The sequence below is a fragment of the Gadus morhua genome, chromosome 16, assembly GCF_902167405.1.
Source record: "Gadus morhua chromosome 16, gadMor3.0, whole genome shotgun sequence".
Lineage (NCBI taxonomy): Eukaryota > Metazoa > Chordata > Actinopteri > Gadiformes > Gadidae > Gadus > Gadus morhua.
The window spans coordinates 7,826,296-7,851,488 of NC_044063.1; the positions used below are offsets into that span (position 1 = coordinate 7,826,296).

General features: G+C 46.2%; 2 protein-coding genes across 3 annotated transcripts; one reads left to right on the top strand and one right to left on the bottom strand.

Moving 5' to 3' along the window:
* Positions 1 to 374: 374 nt before the first annotated feature.
* Positions 375 to 18,651, bottom strand: supt5h (SPT5 homolog, DSIF elongation factor subunit). 2 transcript variants are annotated; one of them, XM_030337193.1, is made up of 31 exons: positions 18,488 to 18,651; positions 16,652 to 16,736; positions 15,169 to 15,325; positions 14,680 to 14,745; positions 14,183 to 14,188; positions 13,278 to 13,289; positions 13,123 to 13,192; positions 10,451 to 10,519; positions 10,263 to 10,328; positions 9,988 to 10,018; positions 9,726 to 9,794; positions 9,289 to 9,540; positions 9,018 to 9,107; positions 8,839 to 8,909; positions 8,614 to 8,719; positions 8,422 to 8,512; positions 7,608 to 7,744; positions 7,171 to 7,326; positions 6,643 to 6,789; positions 6,333 to 6,479; positions 6,086 to 6,211; positions 5,654 to 5,741; positions 5,021 to 5,155; positions 4,378 to 4,480; positions 4,165 to 4,292; positions 3,621 to 3,726; positions 3,242 to 3,400; positions 2,683 to 2,851; positions 1,725 to 1,922; positions 1,121 to 1,216; positions 375 to 786 (listed from the first exon to the last, which is right to left on the bottom strand). In XM_030337193.1, the coding sequence occupies exons 2-31, from the start codon at positions 16,733 to 16,735 to the stop codon at positions 646 to 648; spliced, it is 3,276 nt and encodes a 1,091-aa protein (XP_030193053.1). In that variant the 5' UTR covers position 16,736; positions 18,488 to 18,651; the 3' UTR covers positions 375 to 645. The 2 variants fall into 2 exon arrangements, with proteins under 2 accessions (XP_030193053.1, XP_030193054.1); XM_030337194.1 differs by lacking the exon at positions 14,183 to 14,188.
* A 51-nt stretch (positions 18,652 to 18,702) lies between these two features.
* Positions 18,703 to 19,555, top strand: triap1 (TP53 regulated inhibitor of apoptosis 1). Its single transcript, XM_030337242.1, has one exon. It carries the CDS (start codon positions 18,801 to 18,803, stop codon positions 19,071 to 19,073), a length of 273 nt encoding a protein of 90 aa, XP_030193102.1. The 5' UTR covers positions 18,703 to 18,800; the 3' UTR covers positions 19,074 to 19,555.
* The last annotated feature ends 5,638 nt before the right edge of the window (positions 19,556 to 25,193 follow it).

The following is a 25,193-nucleotide window of genomic DNA, read 5'->3' on the forward strand; positions in this document are numbered from 1 at the left end:
TGCCGTCTTTAGCACCACTCCGCAAATAGTCTGGTAACTTATCAACACCAGTGTACTCAGTTGCTAAGGGACGTCAACGTCTTTGGCAGACTATTTCTCTGCTGATCAACACTATGAATTCTTGTAACAAATAAATTGTAAAAAGACACACCGTGTGAAGTTTTTTTTTTTCGTTTTGGCAAGTAGCCGTGTAATAAGCAGGATAATTTATCCAACGTCACAGGTTATTATCGAAAATAATTCAAGGAGAAGCAAGACAACCTCGCTACTGCTTATTTTCCCGATAATGACAGGCGTTCTATACATTATCCCTTACATAATAACTCCATCTATATACATGTGTGTGTGGCCATAATAAAGTATTCGGCACATGGTTAGGGTTTACAATTTATTCAAAGAGTCACATGTTTAAGCTAACATCTTCTGACCAAAAGTAAGGGTGAAAAAAAAAAATTATGAATTCCTGGCTGAACAGGACACCGAACCATTTCAGACAGACAGATCAACCAGATTCAGACAGACAAAAACACTACCCCGAGGAAATGGTAAAAGCACGTGACCTGGTCCCCTCTGCCCCCCCCTCCCCCTCAGTGGTCCAGGCCCCTGGTCCTCTCTCTCCCCCCCCCCCCCCCCCCCCCCACCACTTCAGTGGTCCAGGCGTCCCAGGAAACGGAGGTTGAGGATCTTCAGCTGTCCGTCCAGCTCCATGCGGACGATGCCGTCGTCTCCGTCGATACTCAGCAGAACCCCCGTCGCCTCGCGGTCCTCCCCCAGAATCACCTTCACCTGGGTAGGGGTAGGCCGTCAGACAGGTAGAGAGACAGACAGGTTGGGAGGCGCTTTACGAGTACATGGGCACAGTATTGTTATCTGTGCGTCCCTAAGGAATAGCATGAGTCGTCTTGAGTGACTGAACATAATGACGGTGGTCATTATGAACTGCCAATTCGTCTCTTTAACTTGGCCGTTCAACGATAAGTGATAGAAGCTCAAAAGGTCCGCTTCCGATTGATAGCCGGCCCACCGGTTGAGAAACAGACAGGTACAGAGACAGACAGGCGGAGAAAGAGGTACAGAGAGGGACAGGTGGAATGAGAGACAGGCAGAGAGCGACAGTTACCTTGTTGTTCTTGGTGGGGGTGACAGGCTCCAGGTGCTCACTGCTGATGCTGACCACTTTCTCAGTCTCCTGAATAAATACTGAACACATCCCTCCCTACACACACACACACATACAAACGCACACACAAACACACACATAAGGGTTCGACAGCAGAGGAGTAGACCGGTGTGTGTGAGCGTCTGAGTATACGTATGTGTGCACGTGTGTGTGCGTATGTACTTGTGTTTGCATACGTGTTAGGGCTTTGACCTTTGCCCAAAAATCATATTCAAAGTTTGATTGTTTATTAATATTCAAATATTTATTAATAACATTTTTGACCATTAAATGCCTTCAGTAAGACCCGGATTGGGCTTCGCGAGGTTTGTTTACCGGCGTTGCTATGGTTACCGGTCTTGCGTGTTTCAACGGTTTATTAGGTATCTAATGAATCACTGTCTAATCAATACTTCATTCACTGCCTCTTCCGTGGTCATTACAATAGTATGAATAGACTGCGTCGGGTTCTCCGACGTCTCTCCCTCTTGGCCTGCCCATAACAGGTTCGAATCAGTCAAAGCTTAATTCACGTGTCTTGGTGCGGGCGCGTGTCTGTGCTTACCGTAACACTGCGAACCACACCCTGCTGTCCCACCAGGTCCAACAAGGAGTCCTTGACCCGGACCAGGATGTCGGGGGTCACCCAGTCACCGCCCCCCTGCTCGATGTTGGACCCGGGGGTGTGGGGGTTGTAGGCCCCTGGGGAAGGGGCCCCCGGGGTCATGGGGCTATAGCCTACCGGGCTGGGGCTCGGGCTAGCCTGCAAACACACACACACATACAGACGGTTAGCAGGCCTTCTGCATCGGCCATCGAGGCCTATCGCCACATCACCTGCCTGCGGGGGGGGTGTGGCTTACGTCATGATCTTGTCAAAGTAACTCGATTGTTCTTTAAAGGAGGACATCCCTCACCACCAGGTGTGGGTGTGATTAGCCATTACAAGCCGTTTTCAAAATGTGACATCACAGGTGGGCGTGTCCACCTAGATGTGTGACGGACAGGTGAGCAACGTTTGCTACAGTCCACTGGGATAGGCTGGTAGACTGATCCGTCCGTCACACGTCTGGGGGGACACGCCCACCTGGGATGTCACAATGCTGCACGTTTTCAAACCTGCTTGTAATGGCTACTCACACCTGGGGGGTATGATATGTCCCCTTTAAGTCATGGAGCGCCAACATTGAGGGCAGGACTTCAGAAGAGGAGGGTATCGTTCTTCAACACATTGCTTTAATAGCAGCAGTGAAACCTCCTTCAAAGAGAGGAGGGGGAGAGGAGGAGGAGGAGGAGGAGGACGGAGAGAAGAGGAGGAGGAGGAGGAGGAGGAGGAGGAGGAGGAGGAGGAGGAAGAGAGAGGAGGAGGAGGAGGAAGAGAGAGGAGGGGGGGGAGGAGGAGTGGGAGGAGGAGGAGAGGGAGAGGAGGACGGAGAGAGGAGGAGGAGGGGTAGAGGACGAAGAGGGGTAGAGGAGGAGGAGGGATGGAGGGGAGAGGAGGAGAGGGAGAGCATAGCCGGTACCTGATAGGCCATGGGTGAGGGTGTGGGGTGGTAGCTGGCGGGGGAGTGGGTGTTCTGGTAGCCCACCGGGGAGGGCGCCACCTGGTGGTAGCTCTGCGGGGAGGGGCTCGGCTGGTAGGAGCCCTGCGGGGAGGGGGCTGCGTAGGGCGAGTACTGCTCGGTGTTGTACCTGCAGACATAAAAGGTGAGGGACAGACAGGTCAGAGAGACGGGTAGCAGGGACAGACAGGTTCGACAGACAGGTCAGAGAGACAGAAAGGTCAGACAGACGGGTTAGCAACAGACGGGTTAGCGACAGACAAGATAGCGACAGATGGGTTAGCGACAAACGGGCTAGCGACAGACAAGATAGCGACAGACGGGCTAGCGACAGACGGGCTAGCGACAGACGGGCTAGCGACAGACGGGCTAGCGACAGACGGGCTAGCGACAGACGGGCTAGCGACAGACGGGCTAGAGACAGACGGGCTAGCGACAGACGGGCTAGCGACAGACGGGCTAGCGACAGACCATTCCTCATAGTTCCATAGAGACAGACAGGCTGCCGTGGTGTACTCACATGGCTGGGGTCCCTGGGGTCTGGGGGTTGTACTGGGGGTTGACCTGCGGGGAGGGGACCTCGGGGTATCCCGGGGTCTGGGGGTTTGGGGTCCCACCGTAGCCCTGAGGGGACGGCGAAGGCTCGTCTCCGTAGCCGAAGTCAAAGTCATCCTCGTTCCTGGAGGGAAACACCTGGTCACTCATCTCATCTAGACTGCAGGCCTCCCGGGGCAGTGTAGGCTGACACCAGCCCTACCAGGGCAGTGTAGGTTGACACCAGCCCTACCAGGGCAGTGTAGGCTGACACCAGCCCTACCAGGGCAGTGTAGGTTGACACCAGGCCTACAGGGGCAGTGTAGGCTGACACCAGCCCTGCAGGGTCTGTGTTGAAGACGTACCGCGAGGGGGTGTTGGGGTTGTTGGGGTCCCATGCGCCACTCTGTCCAGGCGTTCGACTCCCATCATGCAGCGGGGTCTGTGAGCCATAGTGGGGCGTGCGGCTCCCTGGTTGGGGTAAAAGATAGAATGTTTTACGAACGTCTCAATGGCTTCCTCACCAGGGAATCCTGCAGGGCTTCACCGCTAGCAAGGCCTGCTAGCCAATAGGGATACAGTGAGATAATGCACCATGTGGACGTCTAACCGTCTCATTAAAGCTAGAGATAATGCACCATGTGGACGTCTAACCGTCTCATTAAAGCTAGAGATAATGCACCATGTGGACGTCTAACCGTCTCATTAAAGCTAGAGATAATGCACCATGTGGACGTCTAACCGTCTCATTAAAGCTAGAGATAATGCACCATGTGGACGTCTAACCGTCTCATTAAAGCTAGAGATAATGCACCATGTGGACGTCTAACCGTCTCATTAAAGCTAGAGATAATGCACCATGTAGATGTATATAAAAGCTATAGATAATGAACCCCGGGGACGTCTTACCGTCGTGCAGTGGTGTCTGCGAGCCGTACATTGGCGTCCGGGAGCCCGTCCCGTACATGGGTGTCTGGGAGCCGAACATAGGGGTGCGACCGTGGGTCGACGTCTGTCCACTGCTCCTCTTGGCGCCCCTAGAGGAGGGAATGAGCACGGCAGGTGAGTAAGACGTGAGGACAGCGAACAACAGCGATGCACGAGGCAGAGACGTGGTCGTACATGGTGGTGAGACGCTGGCGGTCGACGGAGATGGTCTGACAGGTGGAGTGCAGCTCCACCCTGGCTGTGGACTCGGTGGCATCCTTGACCACACCGATGTAACCTGGGAAACATAAGCACAGCATGAGTACCGACGCACCGTAGGGCTTTGACTTTTGCCCAAAAATCCTATTCGAAGTTTGTTTGTTTATTAATATTAATATTCAAATATTTATTAATAACATTTGGACCATTAAATGCCTTCAGTAAGAGCTGGATTGGTCTTCTCGAGGTTTGTTTACCAGCGTTGCTATGGTTACCGGTCTTGAGTGTTCCGGTTTATCAGGTTTCTAATAAATCGCTGCCTAATCAATTCTTCATTCACTGCCTCTTCCGTGGTCATTACAATATTATGAATGGACTGCGTGGGGTTCTCTGACGTCTCTCCCTCTTGGCCTGCCCATAACAGGTTCGAATATTAATGGCTGTCTAATATTCGTTTTGAATAGTTCGGAGTCAAAGCCCTAATGCACCGTGGGAAATCTAGGCAAGGCGTTACTGACAATGCACACAGGAAATGATAGGCATAGCATCGAGCTGGACTGGGATTTAGGACGGTGTGGAAGGTTCATCAGAGGGTTAATGCGTGTTTTGTGACGCTCACCTTTGTAAGGTCCTTGTGAGATCCGAACAGTCTGTCCAATCAGATCGTTGTCTCTCCTGCCTCGGCCACGCCCCATTCCACCTCCTCCCCCCCCCGCTCCTCCTCCTCCTCCTCCTCCGCCTCTCTGTTGCTGGGCTGGAGAGGAGGAAGACATTAAACACACAACGCCTCCTCCTTTCACATGGTGCATAGGGCTGCTTAAAGGGGACATATCACACCACCAGGTGGGAGTGTGATAAGCCTTACAAGCCGTTTCGAAAACCTGCCCCATATGACATCACTAGTGGGCGTGTCCACCTAGATCTGTGCTGGATAGATGAGCAACGTTTACTTCAGTCCACTGGGTATATATAGTATATAGTATACAGAGTATAGAATACATAGTATAGAATATACAGTATATATCAACACTGTATCAACACCCATCATTTTATTATACTATGTTATTTATATTTACTGCACTTATTGTACCTCTATGCTGATACTATATAATTCATGTACAAACTGCACTTTACTGCTCCTTTGCGCTTCCGGTTGGTCACACAACCTCATTTCGTTGTACTCTGCACAATGACATTAAAGTGAATCCAATCCAATCCAATATATCAGGTATATATAGTATACATAGATTACCTCCTCCCCCCCCGTGGTGCATGGGGGAGCTGATGCGGGGGCTCATCGGGGCAAAACCCCCCACCGTGAAGTTGGTGACGTCTCTGGGCTGCGGACAGAAAAACACGAGACGTGTGTTAACAAGCGTTACTAGGGGGGACCTGGAGTCAACGGTCCAATCTCCGACAGAGAGACGGGTCGTCTTAAGGAGTCGAATCGTCGCGCCGGGGAAATTGTGTGTGTGCAACGGCGGGATGTGCCACTGCGAGGAAGGGGGAGCTGAGCGAGGGATACCTCAGGATTGGTTCCCTTCTAGAAGGAATAACCTAGGAGTTTTAGTATACCAGGCGTCTGGCAGTACTGGTATACCAGGCGTCTGGCAGTACTGGTATACCAGGCGTCTGGCAGAACTAGTATACTACTTGTCTGGTAGTATTTGTATTACTATAATACCTTGGAGCCTCCAGCCAGCACGAGGTGTCGGGTCTTGCAGACGAACATCCCTCCGTTCTCCACCAGCTTCTTGCAGTGAAGGAAGGCAAAACCTCGGAACAGGTGGCGAATCTCCCCCTCACGGCCCTACAACACACACACACACACACACACACACACACACACACACACGCGCAAACACACACAGATGAAGCCACGCCTCCACCAGTAGGCGCCCGCTGCAGGGTCGGTGGGAGGGCTAACTTACAGAGTGGGGTCCGTCGATGACCTTGACGATGTCCTTGACGTGGATGTTGTTCTGCTCCGAGTCCAGAGCCACGGCGAAGCGGTTGTCTTTCCGCCGATTGACCGCTTGATGGCGCACCGTCATAACCTTCCCATGCATGTTGAGAACCTGGGAGGGGGGGGGGGGGGGGGGAGGAGGAGGCCACATGTGATCATCTCTCTCTCTCTCTCTCTCTCTCTCTCAGGGTCTGGAAGCTAACTGCCCAAGGTCGTCTAGACCCTTTAGCCACACCATGGGGGTAAGCTACCTGGGTCCAGCCGCCCTATATTACCTGGAATGTCTCCCTCTCCAGTCGGACGATCACCCCCACCGTCTGGGGGTCAAGCTGGACCAGTTCCCCCCACTCGTGCTGCCCCCCCGCGTCCACCCCGGAGGCCGTCTCCGAGCACAGCTGGAGGTCCCTGGGCAACACCTTCAGCTGGAGGACGCATAGAGATACACAACATAGAGATATAGGAACACAGAGGTATAGAGACACAACATAGAGATATAGGAACACAGAGGTATAGAGACACAACATAGAGATATAGGAACACAGAGGTATAGAGACACAACATAGAGATATAGGAACACAGAGGTATAGAGACACAACAGAGATATAGGAACACAGAGGTATAGAGACACAACATAGAGATATAGGAATACAGAGGTATAGAGATACACAACATAGATATAGGAATACAAAAGGTACTACCAACCATGCAAAACCAAAATAAAAAGTATTCCAACCAACCACCGACAAGGGGCGGGTGTTATGGGGTTTTGCCCTGCGTTCATGATAGTTTTTACTGCGAATTACCTCGTGCATGGTGAGGTCGGAGAACAGGATGACAAAGTTTTCTTCCACTCGGACGATGAGGCCCGTGTCTCCCTCATAGCGGCCAGCGATCACCTTCACGTGGTCACCCATTCGGAAGTATTTCCTCAGTTCATGGGCGGGGAACTCCAAGGGGTCCTGCACACACAAGCGCACGCACCAACAACACGCACACATCAAACCTTGTCTGCTATGTGCAGATATTTTGGTAAAAAGGAAGCAGCATAAGTTTGTCTTCACTAGGCTATATAGGTTCAGAAATTGTTCTACTAGCTAAATAACTTGGCTTTCTAGAAAATGTATAATAAATCTAGTAAAAAGTGAATGGATATAGGAAAGATGATAAAGACACAAGATGTCTTGTGAAGGGCAAATCGGGCAGGCGGCCATCGAAGGTGAAATAAAGTGCAAGCGTGTACCTTGAGGTCCTCGTGTTTGGGCATGATGGTGATCTTATTTCCATCCACACTCAGGATCTTCCCCTGGAGGTTTATCAGCTCTCCCTCACACACCTCCACGTTGTCCCCTGCCTGGAGGTTGTGTTCACGCTCCTTACCTAGTGACATGTACAGCGTAATGGGGACAGGTGATTAAGGGGACAGGTGAGAAAACAGGTGTAAAGAGGACAGGTGTATTGAGGACAGGTATATGGGGGACAGGTATATGGGGGACAGTTATATGGGGGTTAGGTGTATGTAGGATAGGTGTATCGAGGTCCGGTATATGGGGGTAGGGCTGGGCGATTAATCAAATTTTTATCGCGATTTCGATTTTAGGGTCAAACGATCACAAAATTAACATAATCGAGTTTTTCGATTAAAAAAAAATATGATTGTTTTATTTTATTTTATGTTTTAAAGAATGGGCAGAACAGCTGGATATACATTTTTTTCTATTATTTTAGATTGGAACATTTTCTTTTTGACCATTTTGTGTACTTTGTTAAGGCGAAATTTGAAAGTTCTAAGTTCCAACGTTTTTTTTGGGAGAGACATGCTGAATAAATACAACATGTCTTCAAACTCAAAAATAATCGTTTGAATAATCGTTATTTCAATATTGACCAAAATAATCTTGATTATGATTTTTCCCATAATCAAGCAGCCCTATATGGGGGACAGGTATATCTAGGATAGGTGTACTGAGGACATGTATATGGGGGACAGGTATGTCTAGGATAGGTGTATCGAGGACATGTATATGGGGGACAGGGGCACAGTGGGAGAGGTTTACCTGACTCGGTGACCACCTCCAGGTCAATTCCTTCAGGTTGGTCCTCAAACTTCTCTAGCTCTGACAGAGTGGGCTTGACACCATCTGTGATCTGCAATCAATCAATCACTCCATCAGTACTGATGCTGCAGGTGTCCCCCAAGGATGGATCATAGGAAGACTACTGTTAAGAATCAGTTTCAATGCCCCTACCACTGCTGACATCGCAAAGCTCTTGAAGAGGAATCCTTTCCGGCTGTAACGATTGGCCTCAAAGATCATGAAGTCTCCGTCATGGCTGACCTCCCCGCCCAGGGACCTGTCAATCAAAGATGGGGGATCGGCACGCTAGAACATACACAGTAGAAAATCCAAAATCGAACACACACAGTGGAATATAGACTGTAAAACATGCACAGTAGAAGAGCAGACGGTTACCTGATCTTCTCTGCGTCAAATAGCCTCTGAGCCGGTCTCTTGAACTTCTTTCTCTTTGCAAACCAGTCTTTCTACAAAACAGATGGACAATGTCAGGGTGAGTGAGTGAGTGAGTGAGTGAGTGAGTGAGTGAGTGAGTGAGTGAGTGAGTGAGTGAGTGAGTGAGTGAGTGAGTTTACCAGGCTCATCTTGGCTTTGATGCGGTCCAGGTCTATTCTAGGAATCATCTTGAGAGAGATGGTGTTCTGACTGGGCTCCACATAGTCCACCTGTAGACAATACATCATCATCAACACCACCACCACCACCACCACCACCACCACCCCTGTTTTCTCAGAGCCTTGACGATCAGAACCTGGTTTATCAGAACTTGTACAATACGTTTCTGGTCTTTCAGAACATGGTGTAAAGGAACGTGGTTTATCAGAACCTGGTCCTTCAGTGCCATACCTGGGCTATATCGTCCTTGTAGAGCCCTCTCTTCAGACGGACCCAGGACTTGGGCTTGAGGTTGGTCACTTCCTTCACCACCTTCAGGACATCAGTCATCTCCTTGATAGGAACCATCTGCTGGTTCCAGAAGCCCATGCGCAGGTTCCCCACCCCCTCGATGGCTGCCTTCACATGGGTCTGTTTGTACGACTCCACATAGATGTACCCCTTCACGTGCTCTGGGGCTACAACAGACTTTATCTGGAGGGGCTGGGAGGGAGAAAGAAAGGAAGAGAAAGAGAGATGATAACCGAGAGGACAAAGGAATGAAACACACACAGACACGGACAGAGCGAGGGAGAACAATCAGGGATGAAGAGACCCTTATTGTATGATAAACCCTTCCCATTGGTTAGTTAGAAGCTCTTATTTTTGTGATGTGTAGGAACTCTTACTGTGTCAGTAAACTGGTAGGCGATGAACTTCCTCATCAGAGCAATTGCCGTCGCCCTCTCCTCTCCAATCTGAAAACACACCGGTATTAAGTTCATTATTGGTAGTGTTCAGTGCGAGATGGCGCAAACCAACAGGACACCCTGGCCATGCTTCTTACGCTTGTTTTTCTCCCACACAGCTCCATCATTTGACCTATGAACACTATAAATTACACTTTAGAAAACTGTTTGTGAGGGTGTAAACAAAATTAGCTCCACACACCTTGCACTTGACTGTCCAGAGATTAGGATCCCTGAGGGAGGGGGGGAGTGGAGAGGGAGGGGGGGTGGAGAGGGAGGAAGAGGGCAAGAGCCATACGCAGAGGAAGGCATGACGGTCAGCACATTACTATACATACAGCGCAGTATTCCCCAGTATATTCTCTATATTCCCAAATATATTCTGCAGTATAATCTATATATTCCCCAGTATATTCTGCAATATAATCTCCAGTCAGCATGCAAAGCTGCAAGTAGCTGGCCGGACGTTGGACTTACTTGACTCCAGGAAGTAGCTGCTGCTGGGTGATGTCATCAGACAGCTCCTCAGATCCTCCGGAGTGGCTGAGACACACAGTACATATATAGTAGTACTGTAGTACAGAGACACAGTGCATATACAGTACTACTGTTGTGTGGGGTCATGTAGTGAGGTCATGTAGTGTGATGTCATGGTAGATACTCACTGCTCCCCTCCTGCAGACTTGGCGTATTTCCTCATGTAGTATTCACCAAGGGCCTCCTCCCGGGAGTCCCTGGTACACAAAACAAACGCATCCTAAAACACCCTACAAACACAAGCCGAGGACACAAACACAACCCCTGAGGACACAGCACTTATCCCGTCAGAGATCGTAGCCCTTATCCCGTTAGCGATCCTAGCCCTTATCCCGTTAGAGATCATAGCCCTTAACCCGCTAGAGAACACAACCCGTAACCCGGCCTCTGAACTTTGTAAGCCCCAAACAAACAAAAAAAAAATCACATTGTCCTGGGCCATCGCCGATCGGGGGGCTTATCATGGCCTCCCCGATCGTCGTAGGCCCTGGGGCTTCAGCCCAGGCAATCCCGTGCATTAAGGCGGCCTTGGGGATGAGATCAGAATCTTCTTGAGGAAGAGGTTAATGAAATTTCCCACAGGTTTAACAACAACTACTTCATGAAACTTGCATACCTCAGTGACATGTTTCAGAACCTCAATGAACTCAATCTGCAGATGCAGGGCAGCAGCCCACACCTTCCACAACAGGCAGATAAAATCACATCATTCACAAGAAAACTAGAGGTATGGGCGCAGCGGGTGAAAGAGGGGAATATAGACTCCTTTGAGAACCTTAAATCATTCATCGAAGTCAACAAGCTCCAGAACACATTGATTCCCATGTATGAAAACTCATATGTCTGCCCTACAAAAGCATTTCCAGAGGTACTTCACGGTGCAGGATCCTGCAAGATATGACTGGATCAGAGACCCCCTCAGTGCAACACCAGCTGCTGACTTTAGCGCTACAGAAGAGGAACAGTTCATTGATGTTACATCTGATTCAGCAATGAGGCTGCAGTTTAAGTCCAAGACATTGGCTGCATTTTGGATTGGAGAAAAGAAAAGGACTACCCACTGCTAGGCAGGAGAGCTCTGGCCACACTGCTTCCTTTGGCCACATCTTACTTGTGTGAGATAGGTTTTCTGCAGATGCCTCGATTAAGACAAAATACAGGTCAAAGCTGGTCATTGGAAATTGGATTAGAGTGGCAGTCTCACAGCTGCAGCCCAGATTTGAGAAGATCTGCAGAAATAAGCAAGCCCACGTCAGTCACTGAAAAGAAAATACACTGAAAAGGAGTGTAATTCTTGCAAAGAAAATGTTCATGGTTTTGTTTATTTTCAGGGAGTTGGTAAACTTGTCAGATTTGTGCAGAGGCAATTTTGAGAAAAGCTGTTGAATGTTGAATTTAGCAGATGCATACTGCATTGTGACTATTAATGCTTCACTCTAAAGGTGACTTCATCCTGTTCCAGGGCTTGTCGTATCCTTTTGAAAACAGCCTCTCTTAGGTCCTGATGATGACAGTGCCTACAGAAATTAGGACCTTTCCCTAACTGAATGATGTTCCCACCACAACCTAGAGTTAAATATTGCAAAAACTAAGGAGCTAGTGGTGGACTTCCGAAGGAAGAGGAAGGAGACCCCGCCCCTGTCCATCAATGCGGCGATGGTGGAACGGGTAGACAGCTTCAAATTTCTGGGCACAATAATCTCCTCCTCTCTGAAAATTGGAAGATAACATAACTGCTATTATTAAAAAAGGCTTTTTTTCCTCTGCCAACTACAGAAGTCTGAGTTGGCCTGCAAGGGGATGCAGCAGTTCTACCGAGCCAACATTGAGAGCGTCCTTAGGTTCTCAATCACAGTCTGGTATGGCAACTTTACTGTCCAGCAGAGGATGCGACCAGGCAGGATTGTCCATACGGCCTCCAAGATAGTTGGCTGCAGTCTCCCTCCCATCTCAGACATCTACGAGGCCCGTATCCACAGAAGAGGCCTGAAAACTCTTCAGGATAAATTACACCCTGCTAACTCCCTCTTCAATCCACTCCCATCAGGTAGAAGGTTGAGGCCCATCAAAACCTCCCGCTACCTCAACAGCACATACTGCAGGACCATTAAAGCTCTTAACAACCCTACATCCCTATACCAGTATATCAGGAATGCAGACTCGCCCAATGGCCCTGCATAGTATAATACACACAAATTTATATTGATATTGTTTTTATACACTGAGTTTTTTTAACTTGCATCACTTGCACCCATAAGCACCTGTCACTTTAATCAAACATAAAGCACTTTACCTGGCCTGTCAACCAGGTGTAAGTGGGCTATATGTCTTATGTGTGGGGATGTCCCTTTTTCTTTTATCTGCCTATATGTTGTATCTAAGTGGGATCCTTGGAATGATACTGCATTGATGAAATTATGTTCTATGTTTTATTTGTCTTTTGTGTGGGTCTTTGTTATGTACTGTCATGAGCACACTGAAACAATCCCTAGCAACTTGTGCAGAGTTGTATGGCAATAAAGTATTGAATCTTGAATCTAGAGCACATAGCCCCTAATCTGTTAGAGAACACAGCCCCAACCCCTTAAAGAATAGCCCCTAACATATTAAGAGAACACAGCCCTTAACCTGTTAGAAAACACACCCTTTAACCCCTTAGAGAACAGCGAACACAGCCCCTAACATGTTAGAGAACACAGCCCCTAACCCCTTAGAGAACAGAGAACACAGCCCCTAACATGTTAGAGAACACAGCCCCTAACCCCTTAGAGAACAGAGAACACAGCCCCGACCCCGGTACCTCCAGAGGTTCTGCAGCCTCCTGGAGCCAGAGTGGTCGTCTTCAAGCACAGCATGGTCGATGTTGGACACTGAGAGAGAACAGACTACTGTTACTACACAACCGAGGCACCTGCTGGTTCTGAAGACCATGGAGAGGAAGACTAAGGTGCTTACCTTCAGCCTCCTCTGTTCCATGATGAAGGACAGATCCAGGATGGAGGACGGACCCAGGAGGGGTGAATCCATGGTGAGGGACAGACCGGAGCAGGAGAAGGGGAGAGGACGGTTAAGAAGTTCAAAAGGTAAGGATGACCGGCCAGACGTCACTGAGTGAATGAATGACTGAATGAATGAGGATCAACTCGTGGGCCTGTGGATGAGATGTAAATGTAGGCATCACCACATCACAAGCCTGACTCCAAGAGGTCAGGGTACCAGTAGGCAGCTCTACCTCCAGGATACCACGACGACCACCTCCACCACACGCGAGCGATGGGTGAATGAATGAGGACCCACTTGTGGGAGTGAGAATATGGTGTGAATGAAGGCATAACAGCATCACAAGCCCGAGTCCTAGAGACCAGGTGGCTAGCAGGCAGCTTTCACTCCTGATTATCACGACAACCGACTCCATTGGCTGTTTCAAACATAATAGGCAACATCTCTAATTCATTACAGAAGGAAGATCTTGACTTCCTATCTGATGAAGGAAAACAGAGTTCACCCTGTGGAAGAATCAAAACGTAAATAGTCCTCCCAACGGAGTCAGGGCTCCCTGTGGAGGGAATAGTCGTGGCTCACTGTTTTCACAGTATAAGTAGTGTATAATACACAGTACAAGTCCTGCATAATACACAATTTAAGCCACAGAATTAGTCTTGTATAATACAAAGTAAAAGGCCCCAAAGGGCAGGGAACTCCTGAGGTAAACACCTTCAACTGCAAAAAGCAGGATGTTGTCATGCAAACGGCAGATGGAGCAGAACAAGCATCCTCCCAACAAGCAGACACTTGTGATGAGAGAATGACAGAAGGCCGGAGGTTCATGAGGTGGAGAACAGAAGATAGTATTGAATTACCGTTAACTGGAGCTCATGCACATCAGAGGACCATCAGTAAGACATGGGAAAAGACAGTCAGACATTACACCCTAAACAAGACTAACGCAGCTAAAACACTGTATTGAATTTACAACGGAATCGCAGCAAAGATCACGGATAAATAAACACTGCTAATGCGCGGCTTTACATCCCGATAATAACTGACAACGCTAACATCACATCGATAGCTAAACAACCATAATTAAAAAAGGGAATGTAACCAAGAAAAATATAATTACTTAACACTATCACAGCTAACAACATATAACATCATATATTCACAGCGCCAACATTTGACATGAACGATGTTATCAGGACTTCCAGCCTGTTTATCTAAGCACGACATAATGAGTATGGGTTATTAATACTACAGTGAATAGCTAGTTCAATAGTACTTTCTAGAAGAAGATAGAAGATATATTGAGTTCGAAGTCTGTCCTGTTTATATTGTGTGTGTTGCATGCGTGCGTGTTCACCTTTTTCCAAAATATCTTCGGCTCCCTCCTCCCAAGGATCTTCATCCTCATACTCATCATCAACATCTAGAGAAAGAGAGAAATTAAAATCAAATGCTCTCTAAAGGAAACATGGAAGAAGCTACCTTCTTACAGACGACAGAAAGAGAAGACCTCAGAGTTAGTGAAAGACAAACAAGGGGAAAGACTCACAGACCGATAAAAAGACAACAAAACAGAGATAGATGAGCGATAAGAAAGAAAGAAAGACAGAAAACAGAGAACAAAAGACAGATAGAGACAGATAGTAAGACACAGAGTGTGAGTTCGACAGTGAACGAAAGAAATATAGACACACCGAGACATAAAGAGACATGGAGATCAACAAAGATTGACAGACATAGAGCTTGACAGATAGATCGGACAGAGAGACAGCCAGACAGATACATACTGAGAAACAAAAAGAGAGACGGATAGAGAATATTGTTCAAAGGAAAACAAGTTACATACCGGCTTCGTCCAGAATAAATCCCCCATGTCTTGGTTTCTTCCTGGGTCGGTCGTCATCATCCTCTTCCTCCTCTTCGTCATACTCGTCTTCCTCCTCCAGATCCTCACCCTCCTCTTCTGCTACCTTGTCGCTCCCCTGAGGACTCGTTGCCTCCTCCTGCCCAACAAATCACCATTAACCCACCATAGTTAAAGATTTAATATATTATAATTATCACTGTCAAGCGATTAAAATATTTAATCGCATTAATGACATAGTTAACTCACGATTATTATTTTTTTATATGGTAAATATCCCCTGATTTCTTTGTCCCATTAATTTTTCTCATTTTAATGCTCTTATCAACATGGAGAAGTGCATCGGCTTGCCTTGTGCAAATGTTTTTCTATTGATAACAACATTGGCATACTGATCAAAACAGGACGATACAAAAAAAAAAGCCTATAGTGCAATTAAACGATGAACATACAATCATACTGCCTTGAACATAGAAGTCAGGCTACTGTTTCTTTGTTTTTAAAATTAACGCCGTTAAAATTGGTTTGCGTTAACGCCGTTAATAACGCGTTTAACTGACAGCACTAATTATAATATAATATAATAATCGCACTCTTCTACAAGGGGAGCATTGATGCTTATTTTCAAGCAGAACCAGTTGCTCTGCAGCCTGATCTATACACAGAGTGAATGAAGTTTAGCTTATTTTATACTTTGTATAATATTGACAATTATTTACATAAATAAAAAACTTTTTTTTTGGACGTCGTAGTTAAGGTGGCAGGCGTCTTTTGCTAAGGCGGCCGCCTAAGCTGTGAAGTTCTGTGGGAAACCCTGGTATCAATAAACTACATGTAATAGTTAGGTATCATTAACTGAGGTTTAATAGTAATGGTATCATTAAACTAGGTCACCTAGTTTAATGATACCATTACCATTACACCGGGTGTAATAATTAGGCATCATTAAACAAGGTGTAATAGTTAGTTATCATTACACTATGTGTAATAGTAAAGGTATCATTAAACTAGGTTTAATAGATAGGTATCATTATAATAGGTTAAACAGTAAAGGTATCATTCAACTAGGTGTAATAGTTAGGTATCATTAAACTAGGTTTAATAGTAAAGGTGTCATTAAACTAGGTCCCCTAGTTTAATAATACCCAACTATTATATCTGGTGTAATAGTTAGGTATCATTAAACAAGGTGTGATAGTTAGGTATCATTAAAATAGGTGTAATAGTAAAGTTATAATTTAACTAGGTTTAATAGTAAAGGTATCCTTAAACTAAGTTTAATAGATAGGTATCATTAAAATAGGGTAAATGTATCATTAAACTAGGTCTAATAGTTGGGTATCATTAAACTACGTTTAACAGAAAAAGGTATCATTTGAATAGGTGTTATAGTAAAAGGTAACATTGAACTAGGTGTAATATATAGGTATCATTAGGCTAGGTGTAATAGTAAAGTTAACATTACCTCATGTCCTACTTCTTCAGCCTCTCCATCACTGCTGCCGCCGCTGGCGTTGTCCGAGAAGTCGCTCTCCTCACTGTCCGACATTCTGACAGCACAATATCATTAACAAAATTATTAAATATAACTAATAATATTCCAATATATTTTTTGCAATTATATTAACATTAATAACATTACCACTAATATTTATAATAATTCAATAAAACTACATATTTACAATGATAATATTAGAATAAAAAAATATTATAAATTACAATAAAAGAATATTAAATGTACAAAATTAAATAATCACTAAAATAACAGTTAAACCTTTGTACACTATAAACACCTTTCACCTTGCAACTTAAAACAAGCGTGAGTTGCACAGTATAAATATCAATATTCACAGTGTAATTTGTGGAGGATGCATAAGTTTGTATCAATCGGATTTTTAATCAGAGATAAAAAAGTAGCCGTCATGTGGCAAGTGGTGGGTGATGGTGACAGAGACAGTAACTGGGTGTCATTGTGTTAGTCTTACTACTGGCCTCCGAAAGAAATGCATGAGGTAGGCTGCTTCAACTAAGGACCTGTAGTACACTACACTCTGATCTAGGAGATGCTATTGCCTGTCTTACACCGTGGATGTAGCAAACTTGTTGCTGCCTCAAACCCCACAGTCTGTAGTATGCATCTTCCTGCAAGGTGGGTGTAGCAGCCTGTTGCTGCTTTAAACCCCAAAGTTCCTTTAGAGGACGTATATTGCCTCAAGGGTTACATTTCAACCAGGAACGGGCTGCAATGGCTGAAGCGCTCAATACTTGACACAGTTCAAAGATTGTTGTCTGTATTAGTCACTTAGACCTAAATAATGGGAGGATTGGGCTAGTTATCATTAAGGTAAGCTCTGCTTAAAGAGCTGCTTAATAATACAATGCAACTAAAAATACATTTAATAACTTATACAACTACAATATATAACTAATAATAAAAATCCACAATACAATGGAATATATTTATATAGAACTACAGCACCACTGACTGGCATCTCGGTGTAGCAGCCTAAACACTGGGTACCACATGTACACCATCTTCTACCTAAAACAACATATACACCACCTACCTAGTAGCACAACATATACACCACCTACTAGTAGCACAACATGTACACCGCTAGTAGCACATGTACACCACCTAGCTAGAAGCACAACATGTACACCACCTACCGAGTAGCACAATATGTACACCACCTACCTAGTACCACAACATGTACACCACCTACCTAGTACAACAACATGTACACCGTCTACCTAGTACCACAACATGTACACCAACTACCTAGTACCACAACATGTACACCACCTACCTAGTACAACATGTACACCACCTACCTATTACCAAAACATGTACACCACCTACCTAGTACAACATGCACACCGTCTACCTAGTACCACAACATGCATACTACCTACTTAGTACAACATCATGTACAACACCTAACGAGTACAAAATCATGTACCCCATCTACATAGTACAACAAGATGTTCACCACCTACATAGCCAACATTGGTTAGCTACAGATAGCATTAGTAAGCCGCTAGTTTTCTCCTGCTGCTCCGTTTACGAGATGGATAATGTTATATCAGTTATATTATCTAATCTTACAACAAACACAATATCTGTTAGTGAACTGATCACTATTCGGGGTTAGCTGGTCACTAGCCGTGGTCACCTGGTTAGCATCTACAGCCACAATACATTGAGACAGGCGCTAAAGGCTAGCTGCACTGTAGCATTATTCTGCCGGGGATTAAAAAAAAGAGTTGAAGAGTATCCCCTCCACGCGGGTTTCCTCACCTTAGAACTCCGCTCCTGGCTTGCTTCGACCAATTTCAAACTAGTCCGACAAATACACCTTTATTGATCTTTAATCGATTATTTCATATTACTTTGTATTATTGCTAACTCGTAATCTCGGACGCGCGCACACACGGCCGCCACGAGACCTGAGGAAATGTAAGAGATATCGCGATGTTTGGATGGAGGCGTCATAATCGTCCACCAATAGGATCAAAGTGCTCAAGGGGCAGCACGGAAGTGAGTGTGAGGTTGGAGGTTAGCAGCGAAACTACCCATTTACCTTGAGATATCAGGTAATATTCAGTGATATATGATATATATTATTCACATATATATTAACTATAACAACCCGCCAGACATGAACAGTGTGGGGGAAGCGTGCACGGAGCTGAAGCGGGAGTACGACCAGTGTTTTAACCGATGGTTCGCGGAGAGCTTCTTGAAGGGAGAACGAAGCGGGGAGCCGTGCGGGGACAGCTTCAAGCGGTACCAGCTGTGCGTGCAGCGGGCCATTAAGGAGAAGGACATCCCGGTGGACGGAGTGGACTTCATGGGACCCAACAAAGACAAGCCTGAGAGCTGAACTGCTGCAGCCTTTTCTAACCGCGCATGCGCAACATGCTTCGCCATACAATGAGACTATTTCTTCTACATTCTGCCCACCGCAACATGCGTTACAATTATATCGTTTGGTGCTGGTGTGAAAGACTAATCCCGCCAAACTGCAGGGAGATGACAACATGTGTGTAACACCATTCATATCTGTATCGTAATGTTTTACAAGGAGGAGGACACCAACATAACTGGAGCCTGAGGGACTTATCAGAACACTGACTTAAATGTTCCGTTTTGAGCTCGAAGAGGGGTCAGGGTCAGATTGATGTCTCCTTTAGGTAGATGGGGTGTCTCCTAAAGGAGGAGGTCACTGCTCTGAGCCTCCTTGGAATGGATAATAAGTGTGTTCCTAAGTTGGAGGGACAGTCTGCAGTCTGGCATCATTAAACCATCCGTCAGAAGCTTCCGTGTTGTGGTCAAATTTTAATAAAGCCTTGCTATGAGTTTGTCCACTCAGGCGTTTTCTGTCTTCTCATGTTATGCCATCACTCGTATTTTGTGAGACAATATAAACATGCATAACCTTCCAATTCCCTTATTGGACATAAAGAGTGCGGTTTCCCTTTCTACTAAGGGTTGGGTATCGTTTGGGTTTTATCCGATACCGGTGCCTTCTCTGTACTTTTTAAACGGTTCCGGTGCTAAAACGGTTCTCGAATCGGTACTTAAAGGTCCCATGACATCCCATTTTCTAACATAAATATGAGTTCCACTAGCCTGCCTATGGTCCCCCAATGGCTAAAACTTGCGTTTGGTGTAAAACGAGCACTAGCTGTTCTGCTCGCCTTTGAAAAAACGGAGGCTTAAAGGTTGGGTATGGGATTTGCGAAACACCAGCAGATTTTGAAAATACACAACTCAAATGGTCGTACCCCCTCTCCTTCAACGCTGACTCTGACTCCACCCATTCCAAGTACCTGGACGCGCAATCATGAACGAGCGCGAACACAGATGCGCGAGAGTGAGCCAGGCTAGCGTAGGTTTTCGTTAAACAACATGGCGAATGGAATTGTCTTCTACTGCTAGGTCCAAATGTGGATTAACTAGTTCCAGTAGCTACCGCAGGATAACAACAAACAGGAGCTTGCTCTGGGTCACGAGTACTGCACGAAGGGGTCGCGCGGGGGAGGGGGAGTGCAGTACGACCGTTTGATTGACGTACTTACTGTCCAATGCAACTCGGTGGCTCTGGAAATCATTGGCTGGAGTTTTTCGAGCCCTGCCCGTTCCACAGATCATTGACTTATTTAATTTTCCTGTCAGTTCTAACTCAGTGGCTGTAAGTGGGTTATGATAAGGATTTCAAGTAATTTTGCAAAAATGGCCAAAGAAGCGAATTCCATACCCAACCTTTAAGTGCGCTGATTTGGAACGTCTGTATTTATGACCTCACCAAGAATCTCAGCTCCTCCCCTTACTCTGCCTGGCCCGCCCAGAGACGTTGGCCCGCCAATGAGACTCGACCGTGCGAGCGCCGTGTGTGTGTGTGTGTGTGTGTGTGTGTGTGTGTGTGTGTGTGTGTGTGTGTGTGTGTGTGTGTGTGTGTGTGTGTGTGTGTGTGTGTGTGTGTGTGTGTGTGTGTGTGTGTGTGTGCGCACGCACTGTAACGCAAGTGTTTCTTGTCGGTTCTTTGACGTGTCTTGTATTTCCACAAAGAGACTGTTGTGGGGGTTATCTGAGCCATGGTTGAGAAGGAATTGGGGGAAAGGAACTTTGGCTTTGACTCGCTGAAGTACATGAACTGCGACATGCCGCCGGTTGCCGCGAGGCACCATCGCCCGGCAGCGGGCAGCGTTCTATACATTATCCCTTACTATATATTTAGCAGAGTAGACCTAGTAACAAATGTGTACAAAGTTACATAGGCCTATGTATTAAAAAATATGTCGGGTTGAAATCGGGCTCGGGCTCATAGTTAATGTGTCGGGGCGGGCCGGGCTCGGACAGAACGTGCACGGGCTCGGGCTTGATTTTCTTTATTAATCGAATGGGAAATGCAATATGCCTATTTTAGGACCGAATCACCGTTAAACTTGTTTCTAATAACATTTCTAGCGAGAAATATACTTTTTACTTGCATAATCTTTAGTCAGTGATTACGTCTGATCTTTAGTTTTATAGTTATTAGGAAGATTTTATCGGCTCGCTCGCATGTTTCAACGACGTCAGGACGGGTTGCTAGGGACGCTGCTTTCGCTAAACTAGCAGCTCACGTGTTTCCTGCGGTTGTGTTATTAAACCGTTACTTTATGTAACTTTTAATGATATCATCTTGTTAGAAACACGAATATCTGACCCAGCCAACCCAGTCGCCAAAAGCATACGTTGACAACGTTTTCGTGAACACTGGATTACGTCGCATATCAACACAAAATAGCGTGTTATACACACACACACACACACACACACACACACACACACACACACACACACACACACACACACACACACACACACACACACACACACACACACACAATGCATTTCGCTGCTAAAACAACAACAAAAAATATTCCCTCAAATATTATTACTTTCAAACATTGGCCAAGGTGGAATATCTTTTTTTATTTGGGCTGCTTCTAGGACATTTTGGGTGGATTTTGAACGGTATGTGGGCAGGACATTTTTTGCAGGACCTAACCCTGCGCTGTTGCCCGAGGTGCTGAAATGCTCCGGAACAGATCTAGATCCACTATGGCCAAAAGACTTGTATGCAATATTTGTGAGATGCAATTACTTCTCCTGAGTTTTCTTCCTATTTATGTCGAGTGTACACCCCTACTGTCCACAAGGATCCCCCCCCCCTCCCCATATGGATTTGGAGAATTGTTGCCACGTCCCAGTGGTGGAGGTATCATATATATGAAAGAGGGCATTCAAATATATGTAACGTAATTCACACATTCATACCAACAGGCCACATATGTCCTTGGCGACTAGAGAGGTCTCGTTCCCATCCCAAGGAGGGATCCGGCTCATAGGGAGGCGTCCGGCCCGTACAAGAAGCCATTCATTCACGTATCAATTCTACAGTTACGAGCGGCCCAGGTGTTCGACGAACTCAGAAGTTCAGGGCCACAAAACAAGTTGCAATGCCAACACATAGCAACAAGGGGTGAGCACCATACCACAAAGCAAGTTGTAATGCCAACACATAGCCACAAGGGAGCAGCATAGAGACACATACAACATCCAGAGAGGCGGGAGTTCAGCACCATGCTTAGCCAATCAGGGCACATAACTAAGTCCACGCCTGCCCAGTATTAAAGTTACAACCCATAGCCCAGGGGGCTAGAACGCTCCAGGTAAAGCATCCTTTTTGAATGCCCTACTAAGTACCTAGTAGGTAGGTACCTAGGTACCTAGGTACCTACCTACCCAAGAAGTCACCGGTATCATCACTGAACGACTACAGACCCATAGCACTCACCCCCATCATGATGAAGTGCTTTGAGAGACTGGTAAAGGCCCACCTAACATCCACCCTCCCCACTACTCTGGATCCATACCAATTTGCCTACCGCCCCAAGCGCTCCACTGATGACGCCATAGCAACAGCACTCCACCTCTGCCTGGCTCATCTGGAGAACAAAAACAGTCACGCACGGATGTTGTTCATAGACTTCAGCTCTGCGTTCAACACCGTCATCCCCCAAAATCTGGTGGACAAGCTGATGGACTTTCTTACTAACAGACCGCAGACAGTCAGAGTCGGAAACAACTCCTCAGCGACCACCATCATAAACACGGGGGTGCCGCAAGGATGTCTGCTATCCCCCCTGCTGTTCACGCTGATGACCCACGACTGCTGTGCCAAATTTGAAACGAATCACATCATCAAATTTGCAGATGACACAACAATGGTGGGCCTCATCAAAGACAATGATGACTCAGCATACAGAGAGGAGGTACAGCTACTCATCAACTGGTGTGAGAGGAACAATCTGCTTCTCAACGTCAACAAAACAAAATAAATTACTGTAGACTTCAGGAAGGAACAACCAACACACATCCCACTCATCATCAACGGCAGTGCAGTAGAGTCTGTGAAAAGCACAAAGTTCCTGGGAGTGCACATCACGAATGACCTCTCATGGACTACCAACACCACCGCGTTGGTCAAGAAGGCGCAGACACGACTCTACTTCCTAAGAAGGATGAGAAGAGCTGACCTCCCCACTTCTGCCCTCACCACCTTCTTCAGAGGTGCTATTGAGAGCATCCTGACCAGCAACGTCTCTGTCTGGCATGGCAGCTGTCTAGCTGCAGACAAGAAGGCACTGCAGAGGTTGGTGAGGACAGCAGAAAAGATCATCAGGTCACCCCTACCAACCATTCAGAAACTGTACACTTCACACTGTTCCAAGCGGGCAATGAACATCATCAAAGACACAACTCATCCAGCTCACAGTCTGTTCTCCCTTCTACCATCAGGGAAGCGGTACCGCAGCCTGCGGTCCCGCACAAGCAGACTGAGTAACAGCTTCTTTCCACAAGCCATCAGACTCATCAACACACTGAAGAAAACCACATGAACTTCACCATGTCACTGGCACTTTACTGTTGCACTTTACTTTACTGTTGCACCTTGTGACCACTGATTGCACTTCTGCTGCTGTGTGTGTGTGTGTGTGTGTGTGTGTGTGTGTGTGTGTGTGTGTGTGTGTGTGTGTGTGTGTGTGTGTGTGTGTGTGTGTGTGTGTGTGTGTGTGTGTGTGTGTGTGTGTGTGTGTGTGTGTGTGTGAGATTATTGTCAATGTCTTATTTAAATGGTTTTTTTAATTACACATTGGAGTCTGGCCAAACGCAATTTCAAACTTCTGTGCTAGCCCTGTTACATAGATTTTTGACAATAAAGTACACTTGAACTTGAACTTGACGTGTATCTCCACGCGTGTTTGTACAATTCCCCTCTTTTTGCTTCATGTATGCTGGTCCAAACCTTTACTAAATAAAGTGAGTTAAAGTGAATCTGACTCGGCAGCCTTTTTCCAAAAAGAACACGGCATATACTATTATGATCAATTAGGAGGCCGAAGCCCTAAAGGAAGTGATGCAATAGGTGACTGAGTCGACAACATTTAAGTGAGCTGTACCTTGGGGTCTCTTATATATCAAAGGGGGTCTCAAAGGACGCATACGCTTCAACCTGTGGCTCCAGCCCTACAGGAAATGACTCAGCAAGTGCTCCATCTCGTTGCACCTCACCCAGCGGCATGACGCTGAAGTTGGCATCCGATTCGCAGCATCCGATTCAGCAGCTGGTCCACTTTAAATCGGTCCTGATTGAAAACCACTACACCTAGACTCTTCAAATCTGGACTAAATTATCACAGTGAGGCTATACATTATAATAAACATAGTTACAGATTTGTGAAACCTTTTTTCTATTTGTGAAAATGCAATACAGGCTCATTTTAATGCTTTTTAGGGGTCCAGACCGCATTAGAACTGATCCTGATTAAAAACCACTACACCTAGACTCTTCAAATCTGGACTAAATTATCACAGTGAGGCTATACATTATGTAAAGCATAGTTTCAGATTTGTGAAACCTTTAACCTATTTGTGAAAATGCAATGCGGTCTGGACCCCTAAAAAGCATTCAAATAAGCCTGTATTGCATTTTCACAAATAGGGTAAAGGTTTCACAAATCTGAAACTATGTTTTACATAATGTATAGCCTCACTGTGATAATGTAGTCCAAATTTGAAGAGTCTAGGTGTAGTGGTTTTCAATCAGGACCGATTTGAAGATTCTAAGTGGTTTTCAAGCCGAATCGGATGCTGCGAATCGGATGCCAACTTCAGCGTCGTCCCAGCGGCTCGCTTGCAAGATTTTGGCCTGAAGTTCTTCCCAGACCTACACCCTAGCCATCCAACATGCATATCTGAGAATCAGGCCTCTCTTTAATAATGACAAAAAGTTATGAGAGAAATACACATAAACTTTTTGTTATCTCATAAGCAGCGTTTTACAAGTGGTGGGTACAAAATGTATCGTGATGAAATCTGGTGGGGACGCGTCCGCAGCGTCCCCGGCGTAATCGACGCCTATGGTCATAAGCCAACAGACAAAACCCGGAAG